Here is a 25506-nt window from a genome sequence, read left to right on the forward strand (position 1 = left end):
CGCAAAATCAAAAGTGACATCACCTGATAGGAGAATCCATTCTGAGAGCAATAAAAAAAAAAAAAAAGAGTCGGACAGAAACAGAAAGAGGCTTAATAGCACTGCTGCTCATCAAACTCTGCAAGAGGAAGATAAGGATCAAAAACTGCAAGGTGCGGAGATAAAAGCAGCACGGCCAAAGATAGACTTTCACAGGACATGATGGGATGCAGAGGCCAAAGAGAAGTGTGTGTGTGTGTGTGTGTGTGTGTGTGTGTGTGTGTGTGTGTGTGTGTGTGTGTGTGTGTGTGTGTGTGTGTGTGTGTGTGTGTGTGTGTGTGTGTGTGTGTGTGTGTGTCAGAGAGACCAATGTAGAAAGAGTAATGTAGAGAGGTTGAGGGGGTAAGGCTTTGCAGGAGGTTAAGTGAATTCCATCAGTGTGTTCTGTCTAGTCCAGTGAAGTATGAATGCACCATATTGTACAGCAAAAGACACACACACACACACACACACACACACACACACACACACACACACACACACACACACACACGAGACGACACAACAATATGCTGTCTAACTGCCAGATAAGATGTCTGTGTGTGCAGATAAAAAGATGGACACCAACGATTGCTTAAAAAACTAAATCATATCATTAAAACACTTCTTAAGAAACATATGAAGAAGCACAACATATATTTACACTTCGTTTCCTTCACTGAAAATCGTGGGCATGGAAGTAAAACATGCTGTATGCTTTACAGTTGTTACTAATGATATTAACAAGGGCTCTCTTCAAGTAAACGATTGCGGCGTGACGTGTGAAACTGAAACGCTAAAAGAGTTTCAGCCATCAATCATTTGCCTCTATGAATGTCAATAAGATCTCACAGCTGATTATTCAAATGATGTGACAGATTAAACACAACCATGTCAGCGATGTTCAGACCCAGCGACACGGGAAGGGCCAGCAGTGAACTAGAATAAAAAAAACTGCTCAACAATTGAACGTGCTTTTGGCCAAAGTAAAAAAAAGAATGTGTAAGACTATCCAAGTACAGGCAATTTAGTTAATGGAACGATACAATTGATGTGTCCCTGTATTCCTCTAAAAGAGACTATGACGCACTTGATTTATATTTAATTCCATTCATTATGGTTAGAGTGCCAGAGGATTTTTTTTTTTCACGGCCAGTACAAAGAAACATACAAAGAGTGACACAGAGATATATAATAATCCACAAATCAACAGATATAGACAGTGAACATAGAAATATTCAAAGACCTGTTCATATATCTAACAACGGTTTCAACTGTTCTCTCATTGGTCAGATTGCTCGAGACACCAATCATTCGCACAGCAATTTAAAACCAATGATGGCCCTGTTAACCCACTCAGTCCAACACAAACACCTGTGACTGCTCCCTGTACAGCTGTCTGGAAATAAACCAATTAATGCAGCTCCGTGTCTCCAGGGAAACGGACAGTCAGGACCACATGTGAATACATGGCCTGTGTGTGTGCTAACAGTGTCAGAAGGCAAATTCCCATTGGAACGAACAGATGTACTTGACGGTGAATTATAAGACCAGCTTATGTTTCACAGTGTGTGTGTGTGTGTGTGTGTGTGTGTGTGTGTGTGTGTGTGTGTGTGTGTGTGTGTGTGTGTGTGTGTGTGTGTGTGTGTGTGTGTGTGTGTGTGTGTGTGTGCTAGGTAAATAATGGTTCACCCTTTGCTGCCCTTCGCTGTAGGAGTCGAAGAGAAGGGGTAATTATCTTCGAATTTCTATCTGTTAGCCTGTCGTGAGTGTGTGTGTTGCTTTGCTTTCACATTCTGCGATAAAAAATTCAAGGTTTTATGTCACATGCGGCTGTTGTTGGCGAAGGTGTGCATGTAAATGTGTCTCTGTGTTTGTGCAAAAGCTTGACAGACCCTTTTTTACGTCTAGTATTTCTAGCACAGTATGAGAAAAGACCCAGTCTAAAATATAATGTATGCAACTGCATAAAGAGCCCTTTTGGCTTGCTGTTACACATAACAATCCCCAGCGTCCATCCTGAATAAAACCACAAATAAGGCGAGAAATGTGACTGCATAGGAGTAACACGAAAAACTCATTTTGCATGTAAATTGGTATTTTATCTCAGACAGAGGTGGGGTTTAGGCAGGTGGTAGTAGGTTGCTCAAGAACTCAAGTCACACTTTGTGGAGTGGACTAGTTAGCTGTTATCTGTGAGACCTGTGCGGCCATTAAGGATTTATCAAGTTGTATCAAGTTTAAAGTAGCTGGAGACCCCCATTCCTCTCGTCATTCACACGCAAATAAGTGGAAGTTTTGCTGCAGTTAGGCCGCGCAGATTTGCTGCTGTGATGCGAGAGCACATTTGTAAAGTTGCAGTGACCGCTTCCAGAGTAATCAAAAACTTGTGGGTTTACTGAACACATAATAAAATAGTTAAGAGAAGATGGTAAATTGCAATTCAACAGCTGCTTTTATAAATTGTATTTATGTAAATTAATGTCCAGCTATGTGCATCTTTGCAACATAATTACCTTCCTACAGCTTGAGTAGGAGTGAGTGCTAGAAATAGCTTGTAATTGCACTCCTCTGTGTTCACCTTTTTCTCACAACCAGACCTCAATTGTTACATTAGCTTAGACCCAGACATCTCAAAACATACAAAGTGATTTGAGTCAATGTATGATCCGAACCCAACACGGTTTTCGTGTAAGTACCCAGTGGATTTTAGCACAAGACTTCCAGCTCTCAAACAACTCTCTTCAATCTGACAAGGGCTTAACGTGTCTTTTTTCCAGCTACTATTAAACGTGTAACTGTTTACTTTAATAAATCTTCAACACAGTTTGAAAAATATTTTACAAGCTACCTGTACAGCTTGTCGACACCGCTCTTATTTTACATGTACAACAATTGATTTTCCATCACTTTTCTTACTTTCCAGACTTCTGGGTTTTATAAATGTGGTCTGTCAAATGTTAAAACACTTTAAATGTTATGATACCTTAAGGAAGATTCGGGTTGCACAACAGCAAGAAAAACACCTATTTATAAAGCGAGAATTCATGTAGGTCTTCGGTCTTTTAGGAGCCAGAACAACAGAACTGATAATACAGCATTAATGAATAATGTACAAGCAATCCAATAGCTGAGATCAATCTGTTAAGTACACACACATACACAAGAAGGCTAATTATGTCGGCAATCAAAGCTGAGAGCAAGGGATCAAAAGCTCACGTAGAGTTCCTCTGATCTGATCATCATTAACTGATTTAGTAGAGATTTCAAATCCTCTGCCTTTTATCCAGTTTGGACTTTGGGTCAGTCAATTCTAAATGTTATGCAGATTGATCGGAGCTGCTTCCCATTTAATCACTGAAACGATTTCAGTCTTTGGAAGACATTTCCATTAGGATTCATCCCATCGAGGCTTGGATAAGCAGCAACCGCCACGTCTGAAAATGTTTTAAAAATTGCAGTCTCTTTAATAAATTTGGTTGTATGTAAGTCAAAGAGAAAAGGATCCTACTTTTCACTTATTTATTACTGCAGTTCATATTTCCCTGACAAGGATATGGTCTCAATAGCTAAGTCTTATTGAATACAGCATGATGTTCGCCTTGGAAATGATAGTCCAATTCAAAGTAATATAGAAAATAAAACAGGGTATATTTTAGGGTGGGACTAGTTACCTACAGTATAACCAGTGTGTTTACACTTCATTAAAAATGTGTATATATTTTTTTTTTCCAGCCTAATAATCACACATGATCAGTTGTACTCTGCTCCACCTTCGAGTCACTTTTGCAACGGTCAAAACGCCGGATTTGATGCTACAAATGGAGTCTACAAACCATTTTTCAATGTTTTACGAAACATGATTTTCATATGAAAAGGTTTTTTGAAAAAGCTACACTGAGCTTTGTTAGAGGACGGAGAATGAACTTTGGTCTCAGGAATTAAAGATCCCCTATGCGTTTCCGTTTATAACCCGTCCTGAAGTGTGAACGGTTTGAAGGTCAAAACCTTCAAAGTACACCCTGTAGCGAGTAAAACTCTAAAGCAGAAAAGACGTGTCTATACTGCTCTCAAACGCCTCGTTGTAGATTTTTCTTTTTCCATTTTTTTCTTCCGGGGGCTATTGACATCACTAAATCTGGAGACAGGTCGGCAAGTTGGCACGCCCATAGCTATATACCGATAGGCACACCCTCTGCCAGTCGACCATTTACTGTTGGAAGGCTGAAATGTCAAGAAAGTACTGTGCCCTGAAATGTGAGGGGAAATGTCATCTGTCAGTATCACGAAAAAGCCAGTGGTTGAAACGTATTTTTAACACTGTTCCTTCAACGGTTCAAAGTACTGTACTGTGTGCCTGGCATTTCACGGACGACAGCTTCAAAAACCAAAGCACAGGTTGATGCTGATATGCAAAGCGTGCAGTACTGAAGGACGACGCTGTTCCTACTTTGTTTCAGTTCTAACATTACATCTGAAATGTGAGAGCGATACAAAATAAAAACGTTCCACTGTGAAACCGCCTGCTCCAGTCTACTTTGGGACGGTGGATCAGGTCCATCACGTTGGTGTGTGTCATTTTCAGGATCGGACTCCGGTTCAAACATATATGGCTGTACCGCTGTTATTGTAACACATAAACTGATGCTCAGCTGTAATGGGAAGGCTGGGAAAGCACACTGTTAGACAGGGGCAGAGCCTCTCTGGTTGTTGACCAATCAGAGCACACTGGGCTCATAGGGAGGGGGGTGCAGGAGCTCCGACAAGGCGTTAGGACAGAGAGTGAATAGAGATACTATACAGAGATGCGGTATGAGAAAACCAATGTGATTATGCTAGTACACCTCAACAATGGAATTATGATCAGTATTAACGGCCACAATATGGGACCTTTAAAGTCAGACAGGAGGCTCAAACATAAGCCCATGTATATCATATGGTGTCACATAATTTGAAGAAGGTCAAAAGACATTCATTGTCTTTTGACATAGCAGATGGTGAGTGGACTAGACCAGCCCAGTGCTGCTCAGGAATAAGTTCATCTAGAGTGTTGGATGGAGAAAGTAATGCACACCTTATCTAAGAAAGTGTGGGGCACTATGAAGTCACACTCCATATTTTTCAATTGCCGGCTTCTAGGAAATGTTCAAAGATAAACGTTATTAATAATACATATAAATAAATCATTAATAAACACTCGACCAACAAATATAGATTGTAGTTGTGTACCAACAAGTAGTAAATAAACCACAACTGGGACTTGTTGATGGTGTAGCAACTCTGAGAGGTCATGTGGGAAAGGTGTCCCTTCCTACTTATTTACTGTCAGTAATGACAGTCTGACTTTGTCCATGAACTCTGCTTCAGCTACCTGGTACAGCTCCCTGTGGACCAGCCGCTTGATTCAAAAGTAACTTTGAACATACCCTGACCCCAGCTCACACAGATACTCACACCTCCTGTACAAAGACACACACTAAATATCTGCACTGATTCCCACACCACAACAAGGCTCAACCCGCTGAGTTACATATGATTGTTTCAACTGAGCTTGTGTTTGGAATTGTTCAATATTTTCCTTTCCAAACCTTAAGGAGTATACAAAAACATGAGCACACGCACATAGACCGCCTCTCCCCCCGTCTGAGTGCTCTCTCCATTGCTCTGCCTCTCTTAGTTAGGGCTGAAGAGGCTTTTTTTTGTAGCCTTGAAATAAGCCTTTCACCGCACGGCTGACAGACAGCACCCACGAGGGAGACTGGATGGGTCGGCGTTGAGTGCAAGGTGAGAGGGCTGTGGGCCGACAGGCTCAGGGTGTCTGATTGGATTAGGTTCTAGTTGGAAGTGTGTTGGAACGGGGTCGCCGAGAGGTGAACACTCTGGGGCTCTGGGGATGATAAAGCGATGCAGGAGAGGCAGGATGTCAGCAGACTGGCCTGGCATGTAGCCAGACTGCTAGCCTGGGGAGGGGTTCAGAGGTGGGTAGTTAAGGTTAAAGTGTTTTAGAAATGTCATGAGTCCTGCTGCTATCAAAGCGTGTTTGGTTCCTCTTCCAATCTCACCAACTGCTGTGATTGCCATGATTGGTGTTCAGTAGCTGCCCGACTTTTTTTGCATCATCACAATATCAAAAATCTTACACAAGAAATTGCCTAATTTATAACATGAATAATATATATGCATACTTGTGTCCTTTTCATTATGGACATTCTTCTTCCACTACCCTTAAGTTTATTGTAAGTTAAAATCTTAAAGGTTTTAATTAATCGGATTTTGCTGATTTTAAAGCCTAAGTGTATTTCGTAAACATGTTTTTATAGCTTTGTTTGGTTTGCTGTTGTTATTATGAACTGTGAAGCTGTTCTTAAGATATCTGGCTTCAGTATCCTCAGACTATGTTTTTCCTAACTTCTACATCTTTAAGTTAAACTCACCTGGTAGAGTGTATTACTGTCATCATCCATTGATTGGTAAGTTTGCATAACAATTCTAGTATTGATTGTACTTAAACAAATTACTGGAACTTCAATTCAATGTGGTTGCTGAGGCTGCACACCAAACAACTATCACCCAGTATCCAGTCTCAGTGTCCTGCTTATTATATCAACAAAAATATTAAGCACCAACAGAAAATATTGAAAAGCATTGCTGAAAGCTTCATTAACACAGAAAACAGAGGTTGGAGTCACAATTATATTGCTTTTGTGTCATTTGGTCCAGAAAACGATTTCACTCGACTCTGGCGATTCAATCTTGGGATTTGTTTAAAGAACAACCAACATAAATTATGGTTTGACGATGGCTGGAGCAGAAAAAAAGAAATGAGCTAGAATTCTATTTAAAAAATAAATACATCCAGTTTGTTCTGGATGTATTTCTGGATTTCTCCTACCAATTGGTACAAACGAACCTCTGAAGGATGGCGCCCATGAGGCATCCAGATCAGATGCAATCACCACCTTAAACGGGTTCCTATCCGATGTGAAAGAGCAGTAGCTCTACTCCAACCCCTAACCTGATGCCTGAGCCCCTTCACTTAAAACTCTACCAATAACATTATTAGATAAACGATATTAGAAAAAAAAAAGATAGCAATAAAGATAAATTGACAAAGAGACCTGCAGGAAATAGCTACGCAATGGATGATTCGTCATCGGCTGTTGGGCAGGATCTGTAATCATACAGGCCAATGGAAAAAGCCCCTTTGGCCAACGATTCACCAGGAACCACTATCCATTTCACAATTGAAATATACTGGAGGGGGAGATGAGCTTGGCTCAGTCGGGGGGTCCGAATTCCTGAGCTCACATACGTCTTCCAGTCAGCAGGAGGAGAGAAAGCATCAGGCTAAGAGGATTAGCCCAAATCCTTGCTGATTTTTCTGTTTCTGCGGGTTAAAGAGGAGCCAAATCGAAGCCAAATGTCCCAGCCGACCGCCAAATGAGCATTATGCAATCTCTGCCTGATTGTCTGGGGTTTTGGGGCTTTTTGTTTCCCTGAAAGGTTTCTTGTTCAGAGATGGAAATGCAAATGATACGGGGGCCGCAATAATGTGTTTCAGATCACCTCAGCCAAGCAGTTGAGTTCTTTCTATGGAGATCCTGAGTCAAGAAAGTCAAATCTTAATAACGTACAACAATCAATCCAGATACGTTTCCCTTTACAATCCACATGGACTGTGTAGCTGCTTCTGGTAAGGAAGCTTCTTTCCACTTGGAAGTGAACAAGCTGCGTTGCTTCTTTTACTCTGCTTTGTAACCCTCACGAAGCATTAAGAATGCTGAGAGGGGAAAGGCACTGACCTTAATGTCTCTGAGTGTTTGTGCTCTATAAATGCCTTGCATAGGCCATCAAAGAGCAGGAGAAATACTCTAAACTAAAAGGACAGGCAGGGAGAAATCTCCCTTGCACTGTGACATCAGTCTCACCAGTAGACCAACATTTTTACATATAAAACTTGACCTCTCTTGTTTTACCTTATAGTGTTGTTGTCGTTCTCACACTCTCTACTGTAGCCAATACAAAACCATAACCTTTCAATAACACAGAGTGACTGTCTTGCTCGCATACATCAGTGCAGCTCAACCCTCCTGTCATGTGGAGAGTATTATCATCATTAGACAGTACATTTCCACTTTTCATTGGTGATATGTGATCGTTGATGCACTCTGTTTAACATCCATCAATGTAATTTGGTTTTTGCTCCCCTCTATTTATATATCTTTGTTACAAATTCTCATTCTGGGCCACGCTTGAATAAGGTAAAGGTAGTAGTTAAACACCTTCCTTTCCATATGTATCCCTTACACATATACAAGCAGTGTTAACACCATGCTTCGCAGACGCAAAGCACAAAAGTTGCAAATCTACATCTGCCTGAACACAACCTTCAGCAACATCAATCCACCCACATGAAGAAGCACTTTGCTATGCGGCAACACAAAAAGTATTTAGTGAGATATTTTTTCTGCAAAACAAGAGGAACCAGCAGAAAAACCAGAGGAATAAATCACAGAGTAAGTATGTAAACCGAGCCAAATGAAAACACCATTAAGAACGTTTCCCGTTGTGTGTCAATGAGACAAGTTGCTAAGAAGCTCTAACTAGATTAAGCCAGGCAAAAGCTCCCTCACATTCTCAAGTTTGAGCTTTAATTTGGCTGTGGAATGGCGGGTGTAGTGAATAAACGTGAACAGCAATAACAAGTTGCTTATGGTCTTGGCAAAGAGAATATCCTGTGGTCCAGCAGTCAAATATAATTAAATCTGCTGTCAGATATAACTTTGATTCCCCCTCTGAATTTACAGAGCTGACAGGACTGAAGTGAATGAAACATATGGGGGCCACCTGGCCTGAGCCGACTAGTGTTGTTGTTTTGATTCCTTTTTACGCACTTTGTAGTCATGGTGACAGCAGCGGACAGACTTCTTCAACTACAGAGACTGTGAAGGTGTTTACTTGAGAGGGTGCAGGTCAGGCATAGCAGCAAGGCCTCCTGGGAGAAGCCGACTGTGTGTAGTCAGAGTTTGGCTCATTTTAGCCTCTGGTCAGCCACCCTCTCTAGGCTTTCCGCCCAGACCTCACAACCAGTGTATGTGTGTGTGTGTGTGTGTGTGTGTGTGTGTGTGTGTGTGTGTGTGTGTGTGTGTGTGTGTGTGTGTGTGTGTGTGTGTGTGTGTGTGTGTGTGTGTGTGTGTGTGTGTGTGTGTGTGTGTGTGTGTGTGTGTGACTAGAGTGGGGGAATGCTGGCAAGTTATAGGCTCTGAGTGGCCATCTTGAAAAGAGGGCATGTCTTTCATCTTTTATTGAGATATCCAGTGGTGACTGAGCCTGGCCTAGTTCCTTTCACCCTCTCGCCTCGGGCAACAGCGAAATCCAACTATACAGTTGCATGTTATTGTGTGTGTGTGTGTGTCAAGGAGAGTGACAAGTGCGCCCCGAGGGGTCAGCAGGCGGTGAGTAGCTCTGATCATGCTGCTCTGCTCCTGCTGCTATCAAAGCAGTCATACAATAGGCCAGTCCCTCCTCCACGCTCTTTTTTTTTTTACTTTATCACTCAATAATTCTTTCTCTCTCCATGCAAATGTCGTGGATTTGTAACTTCAATGTCCCATCTATCCTTCCTCCTGCAGAATCTCAAGTTTCACCAGGTGTAAAGGTTGAAACAACAACTCTGAGCCGCAGACACCGCGGATACTAAGCCGATAAGACTAAACAAATTAATAAAAGACGTAATCACCCAAAATCCAGCACATAAAAAATGACAATGGTCCAAAAGTTAAAAACCACAACTTAGAAACTAAAATCTTATGACCATGTATAATCACAGGTACTGTAGCTAGCTTCAAGCAAACCCAAGACAAGATATAACACATTCTCCAAACTGCTACTTTAATGAAGCATGATGTTTCACACGCCACACAGCACCCGACTGATCATTTCAGCACTCTTACAACTCTCCCAGAGCTCTACAACAGTAGTAACACCCAACATTTGCTGTCACTGACTGCTCGCTCCTTCACTCCTCTTTGGCCAAATGTGAAATTGGCCTCCTATCAGCTCATTCTGCCGCCAGCTGGGATGCTCACTCTTTGGGGCCAGTAGCTCCGAGTGAGCATGAGCTCAGGACAACAACACTCATCTCCATCCTCCACCACTGCTCTGGCCCGTTCCCTGTATAGGACATGTCCATGTACTTCCCTTGCCAGATTCGTAGATCATCTCTCCTTCCTTGGACACGCTCCCCTTCTCTCTTTCATGTGTTGAAGCTCTCTGCATCAGAACCATCAGCAGAGTTTCAGTTTTGTTGCTCCTGTCACTATCTTGCCAAATGCCACTTGTCTGGCACAGAAGAGTGCTGGCTGGAATTATGTAATGATACTCTCCCCCTGAAACACTTTCACGGTGACATGCCCAGCATGGAGGCATGGAGAAAAGAGATGCTGGTCCAGGGACTTCAGAACAGGATATCTAAAACACTCATTTCCTGAAACTGCATGGCCATTTTAAAAACTTGTAAAAACGGGGTACCGTATTTTCCGGACTACAAGGCGCACCTGAATATTAGCCGCACAAGCTAAAATTAGGGGGAAATCCTGTTTTGTTCATACATTAGCCGCACCGGACTAAAAGCTGCAGGTGTTTTAATGTTGAATTACCATATGTAAGAGAATATGTCGTCCGCGCCCTGATGGACAGTCCTTTTCGTTTCATAAATCTGTGACACCAGGATGGTCCACCTCTGAATTTCTATCTTCATTCGGGGGCGACTGTTTTGGCTTTCAGTCGGATCTGCACAGTTGAAACACCTCGCCCGTTTGCTCTCTGTGTGTTCACCCAGTCTTCAATAAAGTCTTCAAGTTTGGGCCATCTGCTTTTATTACCCCTGAAAGCTTTTTTCGTCTTTTTGGACTGAGCCAGTTCTTCACACTGGCGTCTCCAACGTCTCACCATTGATTCGTTTACACCAAGGGTAAGTGCAGCAGCTCTATTTCCCTCGTTGAGAGCCAAATCGCCTGCCTTTAATTTAAAAGCTGCATCATATGCATTTCTTTTGTTTGCCATAATGAGGGTTTGTGGATGAAAGCTTCCTTTGCTCCTGTAATACTCGTCTTGCTCTTGCTAATCTAGTCTCTTTTTCGCGCTAATTCGTACGGCACTACTTTGCCTGGCGGACGGACATGTGACCAACATACCACTCTTTTCCCCCGTGACTGTGTGTCTGATCACATGCCCTTCCGCCAGACAAAGTAGTGCCGTACAACAGCGGAACAAACCAACTTACGGTATCACAAAAATCATGAAAAATCCATAGAAAAGCCGCACCGGACTATAAGCCGCAGGGTTCAAAGCTTGTGCAAAAAGTAGCGGCTTATAGTCCGGAAATTACGGTATAAATTTGCTACTTCTGTCTGGTATCTGCCATATCTTTAACATATATACTTGACAAGGCAAACTTGTTGGCAAACAGTTGCTCATTTAGACATCCTGCAGGCATGGATTAACAATACCAATCATTTGTAGTCATGTTTTGGTCACCTGATGAATGGTACTCCAATATAATCTCTCATTTCCAACATCAACGTAACCTTCGACGTCAGATTATATTTGAAGATATCGCAACCTAGGCCACCTTTTTGCGAAACATGAGGGTCAATTTTATTTTCCAGGTCATCAGAATCAGAGCTTTTGTTTGTTCCCTGCTTTTTTACAGCATGTGATGACCAAGTGTAGGCTTATTCTTTAGGGTCAGGCTAGCAAATTCTGTTGATGGATTTGAATCCAATGCCACATACTATTATCCCCCTAGATACACTGCCCGGCCCAAAAAAAGGTCACAAGCCTGTGGGGGGCAATGCTATGATCTGGGGTTGCTGCAGTTGGTCTGGTCTAGGTTCAGCAACGTTATGTGCCCAAAGAATGAGGTCAGCTGACTACCTGAATATAATGAATGACCAGGTTATTCCATCAATGGATTTGTTCTTCCCTGATGGAACGGGCATGTTCCAAGATGACAATGCCAGGATCCATCGGGCTCAAATTGTGAAAGAGTGTTTCAGGGAGCATGAGTCATCCTTTTCACACATGGATTGGCCCCCACAGAGTCCAGGCCTGAACCTGATTGAGAATCTTTGGGATGTGCGGGACAAGACTTTGCGCAGTGGTCCGAATCTCCCGTCATCAGTACAACATCTTGGCGAAACATTTATGCAAGACGGAAATAAATGTTGTGACATTGCAGAAGCTTGTGGAAACGATGCCACAGTGAATGCTTGCCGTAATCAAAGCTAAAGGCGGTCCAACGAATATTAGAGTGTGTGACCTTTTTTTTGGCCAGGCAGTATGTCCAACCTGGAGTTTTAACATCATTTTAACAAACCAGAACATGATTAGTACCCATCTCTAAGCATCAGTCGCATCACAAGGTGCCGGTGCAGAAACTAAAATATATACAAAATATGATACCCTATCCAGCACGAGCATGTTCAATCTGTTGCTGTCTGGGTAGTGATAAAGGAGAATCTGCTCCTACAGTACAACCAGACTACAGAGCTGCTTCAAGTTTCATCTTGTGTCCATTTCACACCAGCCTCCATTCACCTCAAATCACCCCCTTAATGAATCTTAAACTGTTAGACACGCTGATTAACCCTCCTTCCTGCGCAAACAGCTAATACAATGTTTTAAATCAAGCCAAACCAAAAACTGTTCTCCGAATGATCCGGCCCACAACTTCAGCTCGTTCCATTGCCCCAGCGTGCATATCTTAACGACGTCATTAAAGCGATAATGGCCGTTGTTTTATGGTAATCATCCGTGCCTTGTTATTGAGAGGCTCATTGTTCTGCTAGTTGAGAGTTCATAAATAAAGCAGCAATAAAACTTTTTGAAGTCTCTCTGTGAACACTAAAGTGTTACTGATGATAAATCCATGGAGATAACCAAATCTATTTAGAAAACAGAGTTGGCAGGCTGGGATGTGACTGTGGCGGCAATGACACTCGCTGCTCTGCCTTTGTTCTTTGTTCCCTATTTTCAAAAGTGTTCGGAACTAGTTTAGAATATTATAAATAGCATGGAGATGAGAAGAAACCCACCCTACTGTCTATCTAGCGTTATGAATCATTGCCATAAATTAAAGTAGTATGGAGACAACATATGCAAGTTGTCAACAGATACAAATTATTAAATGCTATTACCTTTCAGAAATATTTATTCTCATTTTTCACATCGAATTGGAGGGATTATACAAAAGAATAATACATGAATATTTCCCCTTCTTTTTTTTAACAGGGATAGGTTTGGGTACTTTTGAGAATGTCCATTTTAAAATATAACCTTGGTTTCAGAAAATAAAGAATAAATGTATCTTGTGGACCATTTTACTTCTTTATTGATAACTTCATTTCACATTTTAGCAGTCTTTTGAAAAATGATCTGAACACATCTTTACATATTTGGAGTTAACACGTGCTTTTTACTTTTATTTTTCTCAATAATAATAATAATAATACATGTTATCTGAATAGCGCTTTTACTACTCCTCCTCTTTCTCAAATGGGAGAAGATAGCTTGTCCTGCCTGGACTTTAAGTCTGTATCAGAATGGAGTAAGTTCCATTCTCAGACACATGTGTATCTGTTTATTTGTTAGCCTAGAACGCCATTTGCTTTTTTTTATTATGTTCATAGAAGAAAAAGTCAAAACACCACTATATGTGCAGCCAAATATAGTCAAGATGTAAGCTTTAGGAGATAATTGCTTTCTTAGAAAAATAGTGCTTTGTCTCGTAATGGCACTTTACTTCTTATAACCGCCACGGGAAAACTAACGTGTGCATGTTTAAACTTGGAAATACACACTAACTTCTCATGCAGTCGTTAACTGTCCAAAACAGGCTTTTTCACATTTGATGCCAGGAAAGTTTGGCTTCACTGACACGGCATGGGCTTTTCTTTAACCACAATACCCAGATTTCCTATTTAATTAAAGGAAACAGTTGTTGCTTGTATTATTTAAGTGGGGGGGGATGAAACAAAGTACAGGAAGAGTAAAAGGTCTTTCATTCTATCAAACTGTGTCATAGGCCATACTTTTGTGTTCTAGTGAATTGGTAACGTTTAACATAAATGTCAGTGAGCTCATGGCTCACACGCCACAAATAATACTAGGTCAACTCATTGAGGATCTGCAGATCACAATAAAACCGTACCAAACAGTATTCAGTTCAACCTGCCGCACTAATTCTGAGCCTTGTTCTAGAGTTCATGTTCCGGGAATCAAATCGCCCTTTTGAAATCATCCAGCAAGGCAATGCATGAAATTGGGATAAAGATTAAAAAGCGGAAACTGGAAAATTGTGTGTCTGTGTGTGTGCGCGAGAGACACTTAGGGAGATAGTGGGACATCCTATAGTGGACGGAACTCTGCCAAGAATCATTTCCTGTGGGTTCATTTTCACAGTTTAGTCAGAAGCAAATCCAGAGAAGCCCTTTATTCCTCTTGGTGTCTTCCAGCTGTGTGCAGTTGTGTACCTGTGTTCCTCTTTGCAGAGAAAATGTCGGAGGAAATTGCAAACATCTTCCATATGTCTGGGCACATGGTTCGGTTCAGCTGCGGTGTGAAAATGATCTGACTCCAATTCACAGAGACTATTCAAAAAATCGCATGTGCACAACATGCAGTAGGTGTATACTGCAGTCTGTGCATTGTACCCACATGCTCTTATGTTCCATTTAATTTCAGGCCCAATCTGATAATAAGCTTAGCTCTCTATCCTCTTCCATCACCTAGGAGATTAATATTGGCAATTTAATTGTATGTGTTTGGCGTATAACATGTTTATCCCTATCCTGCCTTCAAAAACAACCAAGCTATGTTTGAAAATCCTTGTCTTGGTCCAGTGTGTAGGAGTTACCATGACTTTAGTAGCATGGTACATAAAAGAAAACATCCACGGACCATCTTCTGCTCACCCCATCAAGCTTAGCACAAAAAAGAACCTTTGGTAACGTAGAAAGGCAACGTAAAAACAGGTTCCACAAATACAGTCTGGACTAAATGACTCACTGTAAAATAAGTGAGAAATCAGTTTTAATTAAGAGGGGAAAGTAATCATAACCATTCTTTAGAGAAGCCGTCACTTAGAAAGCTAGCTTATTTTTCATATTCATATAACTTTAAAAAAGAAAAGTGAGGGAGACGGGACCAGACTTCTAGCTCTACCCAAAAATTATACATTTTGAATCTTTAAAGCAGCTAATTCATTTCTTTATTCTACCTGTGTTTTGGAAAACTGAAAAATACTGAATTCAACTTTCCTAAGCGTCACTTTACTTAGGATTGAGGTTTCAACATGTAAATATAATCTTTCGAAAAGTTTGATACAGCCTTTAAAATACTTTCTGTAATGTAGGGTCTTGGGTGACTGTTTTCTGTTTATCAAACCACTCTCTCTTTAGGTTGTAAAAAATGCATGGAGGAGGGAAGTAATGAGGTGGTGGAGGTGGGAGGGTGTGGGGATGTTGGGATGTTCTCAGCTCGATTAAGTATTTACACCCCGGACCATCTGGACCACGAGAGATCCACTGAGAGATTGAAGAGATAGAGACAAAGAAGGACAGAAACAACGTGGGAGAGAGAGAAATGAGGAGGGGATGAGGGGAAATGAGACATGCTGTCTTCATTAAGTGTATGATTCTACTGAGTGGTTCTGCTTTAGTTTTGGGAAACGTGAACCGAACCCCAGGGAGGGCTAATCGTGTGTGTGTGTCAAGTCAGGAACAAACTGAAAACTGAAAAAATCAAAGTGAGAAGTCAGATGTAGATGTTTTGCTAACCTCCTGCCAATATGCCTCAAAGTAACAGCTTTAAAACAGTGACAAACTAATATTAACCCTTTGACTACATCTTTCTCGTACTTTTCTGTACTGATTTTAATTCTACAACCATTGTGGGATTCCAAACGCTACTTAAAATTCTAGTTATTGATATTATAATAAAGTGGGCCCCATTACTCCTATTCAACTTAGAGACTACACTACCCTTTTTTGAACTAGCCTTTCAATGTGTATTCATTTTGTTATTTGGAACATACATGACAACTAATTATTATTCAAATGCTTGAAAATAAAGTATAGAAGAGAGGATTGAATTGACTTATATGGAGAATAGAGATATATGGGGATGTAGAAGGGCTGATGTGTCCATCTGAAGTGGGATGCCCCCTACTGTTCAGGCTAAAAAAGCCTTGGAGACAGTTTCGATAAACTCTCCTCCCTCCTTACCTGTCCAGTTCTTCTTTTTTCCTCTTTCATTCAAGTACAACCAGTCCAGAGTAAAGACTTATACAAGGACACTTAGAAAGAAGCACTCGCAGATGCAAATACACCTATTCATGTACATAACATGCACACAAAACTGCACACAGACGTCCATAAATGACAGAAAAAACTCAAATTCCAAAACAAATTGTCAACCATTGCAAGTTTGTTGTGGTTGAGTGCTACCTTACGTAGAAGTGCTGAGCTGTCAGACGATCTTTTCATCCATAATGGAGCAGTAAACCCCCCCCCCTCCCCCCCTCGCATCTTCAAAAGATGTGTGAAGAAAGCATAAATTATAAATACCATTGGAATCTCACAGCAACACCCTGTAAATGTTGGTGTTTGGTTACTGCGGTAGTAGATGGATCACATGGGTTCTTAGGGTTGCATTTTTATAAGCAAAAGTAGGGATATTAATAGTCAAATTTGACCAATATTGGTTTTTAAACGTCCACTTTGTAGGCCCAACCAATAACTATCATTTTTGGGGGAAAGGCTTTTATATTAAAACCAATATCCACTAATATAATTTGTTGCTCCAATACATTATTTTTTTTCACGGAATCAATTTTAGTAATACATTATCTGGTTTAAGAAGACAAAAAAAACGGATCCAGCTCTTTTGGAGACACTAAAACTGAACCATGGATCAGGATATTATCTGCTGATCTGATCTAAATATAACATTAATATCATTCAATCCATCAAATGAAATGGACAGCAGTGACTTCCTGATATTAAAGTTCCTACTTTCATCTGGAAAAAAAGGATTCAAAGCTGGAAAATAAAAGTACAATCTGCTTCTCTCAGTTTGAGGATCAAAGAGGTTTACTGAGTATTTCATAGGTCTACTTAGAGCAACAAAGTCTTAAGAAGAGTTTCTGTCAGCCTGCAGTCATCATGCTGTTTTTGCAAAGCTGTGGCAAATCCTCGCGACTTTGCCTAATCCAAAAGCACCTTTCTGTCTGTTTAGCCTGATGCAGTATAAACATTTGATCTGTATTTAAGACAGGAGTCTGGACTAGAAGAGAAAGAGACCATTTAAGATCTTATTTGAGTGTCCGCTATCAAGAGTCAGTCCCAATTCATTGTGGGTTTAGTGCTTAGCCCTTCACTTTCTCCACCATCTGCCATTGCCAGAAACTCTAAAAGCTTTGAGGTCCAGCATTGAAATAACTCCAGTGCCCATTCAAAACATGCCTGAACCGAACTGGCTGAAACTGCGACCTTTGGTATTTCTGTTTGGTGATTTGTTTAGGAGTACTAATAACTTCACACAATTACCTTACTACTTACTTGATGCAGAGGAAATCTACTACTTTACCTGACAGAGAAATGTTTCTGGTTACATCCCATGTTCAGGTTGAACTCACAATATATAATAAGTTTGAGGTACTTCTACCACTGTCAAAACCAACACGCTATAGAACGGTCAAAAGGAAGGAAAGGCGGTGTTTGCCTGGGGCCCCCAAATCACCAAGCCTGCTCCTGGGGTTTTCATTTCCAAGTCGATTGCTTTAAAAATGTCCATCGCGGTTATGGGGTTTTATGTTTGCCACAGATATTTTGCGGGCGGCAATGTTATTCCTGATATAAGTTAGTATCAAGTCCTACACAGAGGGAAAATGTTACTCAACAGGGAAGAACCACTACGGCCTAAGCTTATTTAGTCTTGGTCGGAACAAGGTGAAATTCACAGATGAACAAATATTTAGTTTGAACTGCTTTGTTGACTCCAGGGAAGTGGATACGTCTCTAAAGCCCTGTTACTGCAGAGCATTGTTTAGCCTTTTTTATACAAAGGTTATTAATATTGAACATGTGTGGGTCCACAGAATCACGCCTGCCAAAACAGGCCAACAGAGAGACAGATGCTTTGCTTTATTGTTAGTTCCTGCTGTTGTCTGCCATAGCACAAAGTCCTTTTGGAAATATTCTATGATACAACTTATCAATGCTCTCATAGATGCTGTAAACACTTCATATTCAAGGTGAATTCATAACACTATGAAGGACGGACATAGGGAGTAACAGGCAGCAATGATAAAAATGATGGGCGCTGAATCTTAACTGAATAAAAGCCTTGAAACACAAATCTCTCAAAAGCACAGTGAAAAAACATCCTGACTTTGACTTTCATTACCAATGCATGTTTTTTAACAAGCTGATAATTTGTCCATATATCAGGAAGACTTTTTATCATTACCTTTAAAGATATTTACATCACCACATTAACTCCTTTCTTTCGTTGTATACCGCAATGACAACGTCACGCTGTTTTCGCATTTGCTGTTTAGAAAACAGTGAAGAAAATGTCTGAAGAAACATTCTGGAGCCTTTAAACTACATCCCACGACTCTCAGTAGCAAAGAGATTTATGAAGTCGTCATCACGTGATTGACTTCTTGGTGTTCTATGGCTGTCCACTAAGATGTTGTGCAGAAACAAATAGAGTCTATGGAGCACTGCTGATCTAAAAGGTCTTTAGTTCATTAACTCTGCTGCCCTGAAAAACTTTCCCCCTTTCTGTGCTGTTAAGTTTCCCCTGTGTGAAACCTGGCTACGCCATCTGACAGGGCAAGAGAGTAAACCTCTTCATCTTCCCCCCTCTTCCTTGTTTGATCCTACAGCCCTGAGACTTCAAAGCCTATAGGCCGGTGGATTGTGGCTGTCTACACACCATGCCAAGCAGACAACTACATGTAACTAAAATACACCCCACACATAATACCCACCAAAACATGGTCGGAGGTCCTCATTGAAACATGCTAATTTCATGCTAATTTAGTTTTTTGGGACAATGATGCCAACCGACAGCCAGAGAGCTTTTTTTGTCTCTGCCAATTTAGGTTCAACTCTGATTAAATTCAACCATTTGCTGTGTTGTTTTTTTCCCCCCATTCTCAAGCTCTAGCATTATTCATACACTGCAACAATTAAAACATCAACAGGCGAAGGAGAAAAATATGTACATTATTCATATCTGTCCTACAGGGAGACAGGCAGTCAGAGCTAATGAGAGGCTGAAGCTTTGAAGTCATGGAGCCCTCAGTGAGGTGAACGGCATGAATTAAGTCCCACCACCAGATGCATTTTGCTATGTGCGAATGCCCGCTAGATGGCTAATTTTGGACAATTTCATGAGCGCTGTGTTGTCTATATGCTACGTTTTTATTAGGATATTTGACTATAATTGAGTCTCCTCAAAACACGTGTTCACGAGGTCAAGCTCAGTTACAAAGCAAGTATCCCAGGAGCTGGTAGGGATTGAATGTAGAACAAAGAGGAAATTAATATTCCATAAGAATATGAGCACAAGATACACTTGTTGTGAAGTGGAGCGGAATGAATGCTTTGCTTTTTCCGCCGCTCAAAGCGGGGGAAGTGTGAAGTGTTTTGCTGAAAGGCAGCTTTGCTAAACAGACGAGGCTCTGCCAGCCAGACATGACCCCTTTTGATGGCACTGCCGGTGCCCGCCATCCTGCCCTGTGCCATGCTGATACGCTATCTGCCCGAACAGATGCCTGCACTGGCCTCACAGCATCACTCTCCGGTCCCCCACTTAACTCCTAGCTGCCTGCTGATGTTTTGTCCGCCATAGTGCTCTATATCAATCTTGTCTCCTTGAGGAAGCGCACCAGAGAGATAACCGAGACCTACACTGACCTCGCTGTTAAAAGGGAAGCCGCTTGCTGATGAAAGGTATGAGGTTAGACATGACATAAAGACATCCGGCAACAGCAAACATGGTGTAAGTGTTTGGCGTACCTCCAGAGTGAGCTCTCCAGCACCTTGGTGGAGTCAGCGTGGTAGTACTTGGTCAGGATCAGGATGACCTGCAAGACAAGGTGGAGATAAGAACATTAGGCTGATGCTGAAGAAAAATAGCAGTTATTGGGGTGGTTTACAGTGCAAGGGAGGGTGTAGAGCCAACGGTGATTGGAATTAAAGTGAACACTGTTTGTGTAGTAATAAACACAGAACGCAAACATTACTCAATGAGCTGTAAGGCTTTGCTTACCTAAATCTACGTCATTGATCTTCTCTTATTTTCCAAGGAGTCCCAAATATGTTTAAAGATGAACACTAAATAAGTTTACAGTCAGGACAAGAGCTGGGCCTGGGGAGCCTGACAGATTTATTTTGGGTGTTTACACTTTAAGCCTCACAGAAACGGCTGTGATCATTTATATTTTACTTTCGGAATCCTTGGAAAGGATGCTAGTCCGTGCAGAAAATCTGAGCAGTCTAGGTGGTCAGGTCCATGAGCAGCACCCAAAGAAAACCTCCAATATACCAAATGCAAGTGATTTGATCTCTAAACGAATATTTTTAGCAAAGTCAACCATGAGGGAACTCCATACACTGCCTTGAGTTATATGCCAATATGGTTTGAGGGTGCTTTGAGAAAATCTTATCCTGAATAAATAATGGCCTTGTTTGCCACTTTGATTCTGGAGATAGCTCACACAGAGCTTTTCCTGCTGTTCTCCATAGCTTCCTGTGTGCTTCCTTTGTGCAAGCTTATATTTTCTTGGGGCGATTTGATTATGAAATCTTTCTTTTACAGTTTATTTTTGTGTGATGAGATAGACAATACCATTACAAAATTTCACAAAGTTAAATAAATAAGATGTAGGCATATATCATTCATATGACCAAAACATCTTGGTCCAGAGCACAAAAACCCCGTGTGAACACTGGATCATAAACCGTTGTATTTCATATTTCTGGGAACCTTTGTTCTTGACAGCTAGGTCTGCTGGGATTTGCGTTGCCATGGCAAGAGTGCCAGTGGGTCAGGCAGCACAGTGGGGCCTAGAGAGGTGATTGACAGGGTGGCTTGCCGTCCTAGGTAGTGGAACAAGAGAAAAACCTAGGCCTGCCTTCAGGAAGAGGGGAGTTCATTGGCCTGAGGGATCCTGCCCAGAGGCAACTGCCAGCAGTAGGCCATGTTGAAGGTTCTGCTCCCAGGGAGTAAAGATGCAAACGCTGTGCAATCGGGACACTTAGGATACATCCTTAAGTAGAAAGCAAGCACATGATTATGTTAGGCTTCACGTTTCCTTACAATTTTAATATGGTTGAAATGTTAAGATTTTGGATGGCAGCTCAAATATTTGCTGGATTGCCTTATCAAATGGGATGGAAATGAGGCTGTCTTGATCAGACTCAAAAACACATGAGGCTGTAGGACCGAATATTATTCTGTTCTATCATCACTGTTCTAGAACAGTTAATGTTATAAAACTTAGTATGAGTTTGTGCCCAAGGCTTTCAGACTACCCTCTAATGTCATGGTGAGGCCGCTGTAGCATCAGATGCAAGTTGTATTCAAAAAGATACCTAAAGCATTTTTTTAAGGCCCTCTGCTGGTTTTTTCTGCTCAAAACTTGGTTAAAGTGTGGCAGCGCAGTTAGGGACTTACAGAATCAGCTTTGAGAGCGCTAGACCAATTTCCACAACACAGACTGCCATCAAAGTGGAGTCTCCAGGCACTTTTCTCAAAGCTGCCCAAAGTAAGGAGTTTCAACCCTAGTCCAGGAAACCAGGAAATAGGATATTTCCCCGAACAGCAGCATGCTTCTCAGGGCTGCTAGCAACACCGTTAACAGCTCTAACAGATGAAGCAACAGCATAAACCTGCTTTTCTCTGCATCCATACAACGTAAAAACTATTTAGTGATGAGGAATTACACTGTATTCAAATCTGAATTTGAAAAAGCTACCGATGAACCATGTAGCAAGTGTTCCCCATTGGTCTCTGGCCTACTATGAGTGATTTCTCTGGTAAAAGGCTATCCACCTCTGCACAGCTGGCCTTGTTCTAATGAGATACCGGTGCAAAGCTTGACATTCATTCCATGCAGCATTGTTCTCCTAATCTTAAGGATTAGATTTACCATGCTGCCGTATGCATTGACTGATTCAATCATAAAAAGCTATTAATTTCTATACCAAGGAACAAATTGCCTATTTATTGATGCAATGGGTACAAAGAAACATCAGCAGTACTAAAGATTTCTTCTCCATTATAAATATCCATTTGTAGTATATCAAAAAAAGCATTGATCAGTGAAGTTTTTAAAACAAAGTGTTTAGACCTTTAGCTAACAATATTTCTTATTATCCATTCATCTCAGAGGTGGGAAGTACCAAAGTACATTAACTCAATTGTTGTACTTAAGAACAATTATGAGGTACTAACTTGAGTACTTCCATTTTATATTACTTTGTACTTCTGCTCCACGACAATTCAGAGGTTAATATTACACTTTAACTCCACTCCATTTATCAATAAATCAAAACATAATATAATCACAGACTGAATATACAATGTAAAAGGGTTCTTTCAATGAGTATAAGAGGAAATAAAAATAGAGGGAACACAATTTCCAGTTAGCATAGCTGGCATTTATTTAACACAACACTTCAAACAAACCCCTTTAACCCACCCCAGTGAAACACAATGTCTTTCAACACAAGTTGAAAATAATATATCCAAAGCATTATACTGGGCTATGTCACAGAGTTTGGTTACAAAAAAGCTGCAACACATACAAAATAAAATTCTCTCTGCAGCCGAGAACAGCTAGCATCCTCTTTTGACACAAAATACATTTGGAACTTCTGGTTAAAAGTAAGCCCTGTCTACCATATAAATCTATGATTATAGCGTCCTAAATGTGTTACACATCAGCTGGCATCCTCTTTCTTCAAAATGAAAGGGAGAAGGGGAAAGAAGATTAAGATTGAAATATGCATCATTCATCCAAATGCCGATGCCAATAAAATATTCTGCCTCTCTATCTCGCAAGGGTGTCTCCCTTCAAGGCCCAAATTTCTGCTCTATTGGAAAATTATTTTTCTCTTGGGATGAAGTGGACAGGGCAAGTAAGCATTCTGCCATAAATCACCATTGGCAGGAGGCAGAGATAGCGTTTATTTGGCAGCATCAAAACTACTCACATTGACAAAACTGCTGAACGCCACAGAAGCCAGATTCCTCTAATGCCTCGTGTACAGAGCAGTGTGTTAAGACTACAACTTGGCAGCTTCCACCTACAGCACAGTGGACTAAAGGGCAAAATTGGCAAAGGCTGAAGATCCAAGCAGAACGTATTTTGTAAAGTGCTACGCCAGTCAGATGTAATTCTGTACAAATAGAACCATACTTAATGTCAACAAGTATCAGAAAATATGTCAAGCTAAAGTTAACAAACCTAATATTATTCCCATGATCAATGGGGAAAAAAAACGCATAAATGTATTGATTTCTATACTAAATTGCAAAGATGTTTTTGTGATGAGCTTGCCCAGCTAATCAAACTATTGTAGATGAAGAATAGTTTTATTGAAGCTTCTTTAAAATACCACAACCAAATAATCAGCCACTGTGGGTTTCTTGTTTGTAAGCTAGCGGACAATTGGCCTAATGGCTTTTATTGAGGAAAACTCAACAGGGTGGTCAGGATCCACGGATGACTTCATACAAGAGCTACAAGAGACCCCATTGAGAGTCAAGCTCTAAGCCAAGCTCCTCATGAACTTCAGCTCGACAACCCCTGTTTGTCCCTGAGACATTCCCATCAACTGGGAGTCAATGGAGTGCTATCAATCAGCTACTGAAGACACAGGGAGGGAGAGCGTAAAAGAAAGAAGGGGCTGGGGGGAAACAGACAGACAGACACCAATGCTCTCGAGAAAGAATGCACTCATTCATTTTTAAAGCGAAAATAACAAAATACAAGGATTTCAGCGAAGTGTGTGACGGCCCCTCCTCATCCCTCTGGGGCACTTCGCTTTCTTCAGAAACAGACCACACACATAAAGTATTCATCACAGTCCGTAAGAAAGGGTAGGAACTCATTTTTGTCTGTTTTCCAAAAAAGCAATTTATATTCTTGGGCCGCAAAGTTAAATTCCATGCAGGCTAAATCTGGTGAATGACACTTGGACGCCATGTGTCTCTGTGAACACGCATGAAGAAAACGGACACACCAAGAGATGGAGACCGAGACATTGCAGTGCATGAAGCATCGTTCTTCTAACCTCTTCACCTTTGTAATGAGTACATAGAGGATGACACAGAAAATCTGACTTCGGAAAGAAAAGCAACAACAAAAAATTAACCTACCCTGTTTCAATCCCACGTGTTGCAGACACATTGTCTCTAATTATTTATTTAGATTTATACACTTGTACCCGTGCTTCATTTATTTTCTTTTTAAATGATGTGTGCACTAAAATAAACTTCCAGTCATCTTCATCATTGCAAGCAGAGGAACCAACATACATTTTAAATGTCTAAACGCAACCTAAAATCAACACATCTTTTGTGAGAGGATTTAAATGAATTATTTTGTAATTCGGGTAAAGTAACTCAATACAGAATTGATGATTATGCAATACAATATGTTCATATTCAAGCTCTCAAAACCCAACTGGTTATCCAAAGGACCTTTTGGGGCCTGTACCTCCCTGTTCTTGGTTGCTCAGGCACACACACACCCGTTGCTGTAAAATAAAGTGCTTCATTCATCCAAATAGTTCCCCATTACCCCATCCTTCCTGTTCAATGGCCGCGCTAATGGTTCAGGACACCATCCGCCACTGAGTAGTCACATCTGGTTAAAGTCATTTTTGTGTTGGACCTTGACCACGCTCTTTATCAAAAGGGCCAGCCAGTGACCTGCACACTCGTTACCATTTTAACAGTAGCTTGAGATTGCCACCATTCATTAAACTGCTCAGGCAGAGCAGAGAGGAGGGCAATTACATGGACCTTTGCTTCTGTTTGACTTTTGTTCTGTCTACACTGAAGGCTTGTGCTGACCTCACTCCCAAATATCGTCCATCTACTCAGGTGGAATGAAAGCACATCCACATACCAGATGAACTGTGGTAGTTTTTTTAAGGAAATTATTTAAACTTCGTTATTCCTATGTGTTAGGGAATATTTGCTTAAGTGTTAAACCTTTGGTCTAGTTCCTCATTTTCTCTTTCCTCTGTCTGTATTGCCATGGCATAGTTCTTCAGCCTTGGAGATGCTGTTATCTTCAAAAAGGAGGGGCAACCTGGGCTTCCTGAGCCTTGTTGTTCCCATGCTGGGTACGAGCTCATGCTGACATAAGATTGGTTTTTATTGTTTTGGGACAGCTGG

The 25506-nt window shown here is 41.1% G+C and overlaps 1 protein-coding gene across 9 annotated transcripts in view; it reads right to left on the minus strand.

Annotated features, from left to right (window-relative positions):
* The window catches only part of sorcs2 (sortilin-related VPS10 domain containing receptor 2), a 195442-nt gene that overhangs the window by 117546 nt on the left and 52390 nt on the right, over positions 1 to 25506 (minus strand). For all 9 annotated transcript variants that reach the window (XM_063900623.1, XM_063900618.1, XM_063900620.1 and 6 more), the window contains exon 2: positions 20112 to 20179. In XM_063900623.1, coding sequence (XP_063756693.1) covers positions 20112 to 20179 — 68 coding nt within the window. The remainder of the gene's footprint in view (positions 1 to 20111; positions 20180 to 25506) is intronic.

Source organism: Eleginops maclovinus, chromosome 14, assembly GCF_036324505.1.
Source record: "Eleginops maclovinus isolate JMC-PN-2008 ecotype Puerto Natales chromosome 14, JC_Emac_rtc_rv5, whole genome shotgun sequence".
Lineage (NCBI taxonomy): Eukaryota > Metazoa > Chordata > Actinopteri > Perciformes > Eleginopidae > Eleginops > Eleginops maclovinus.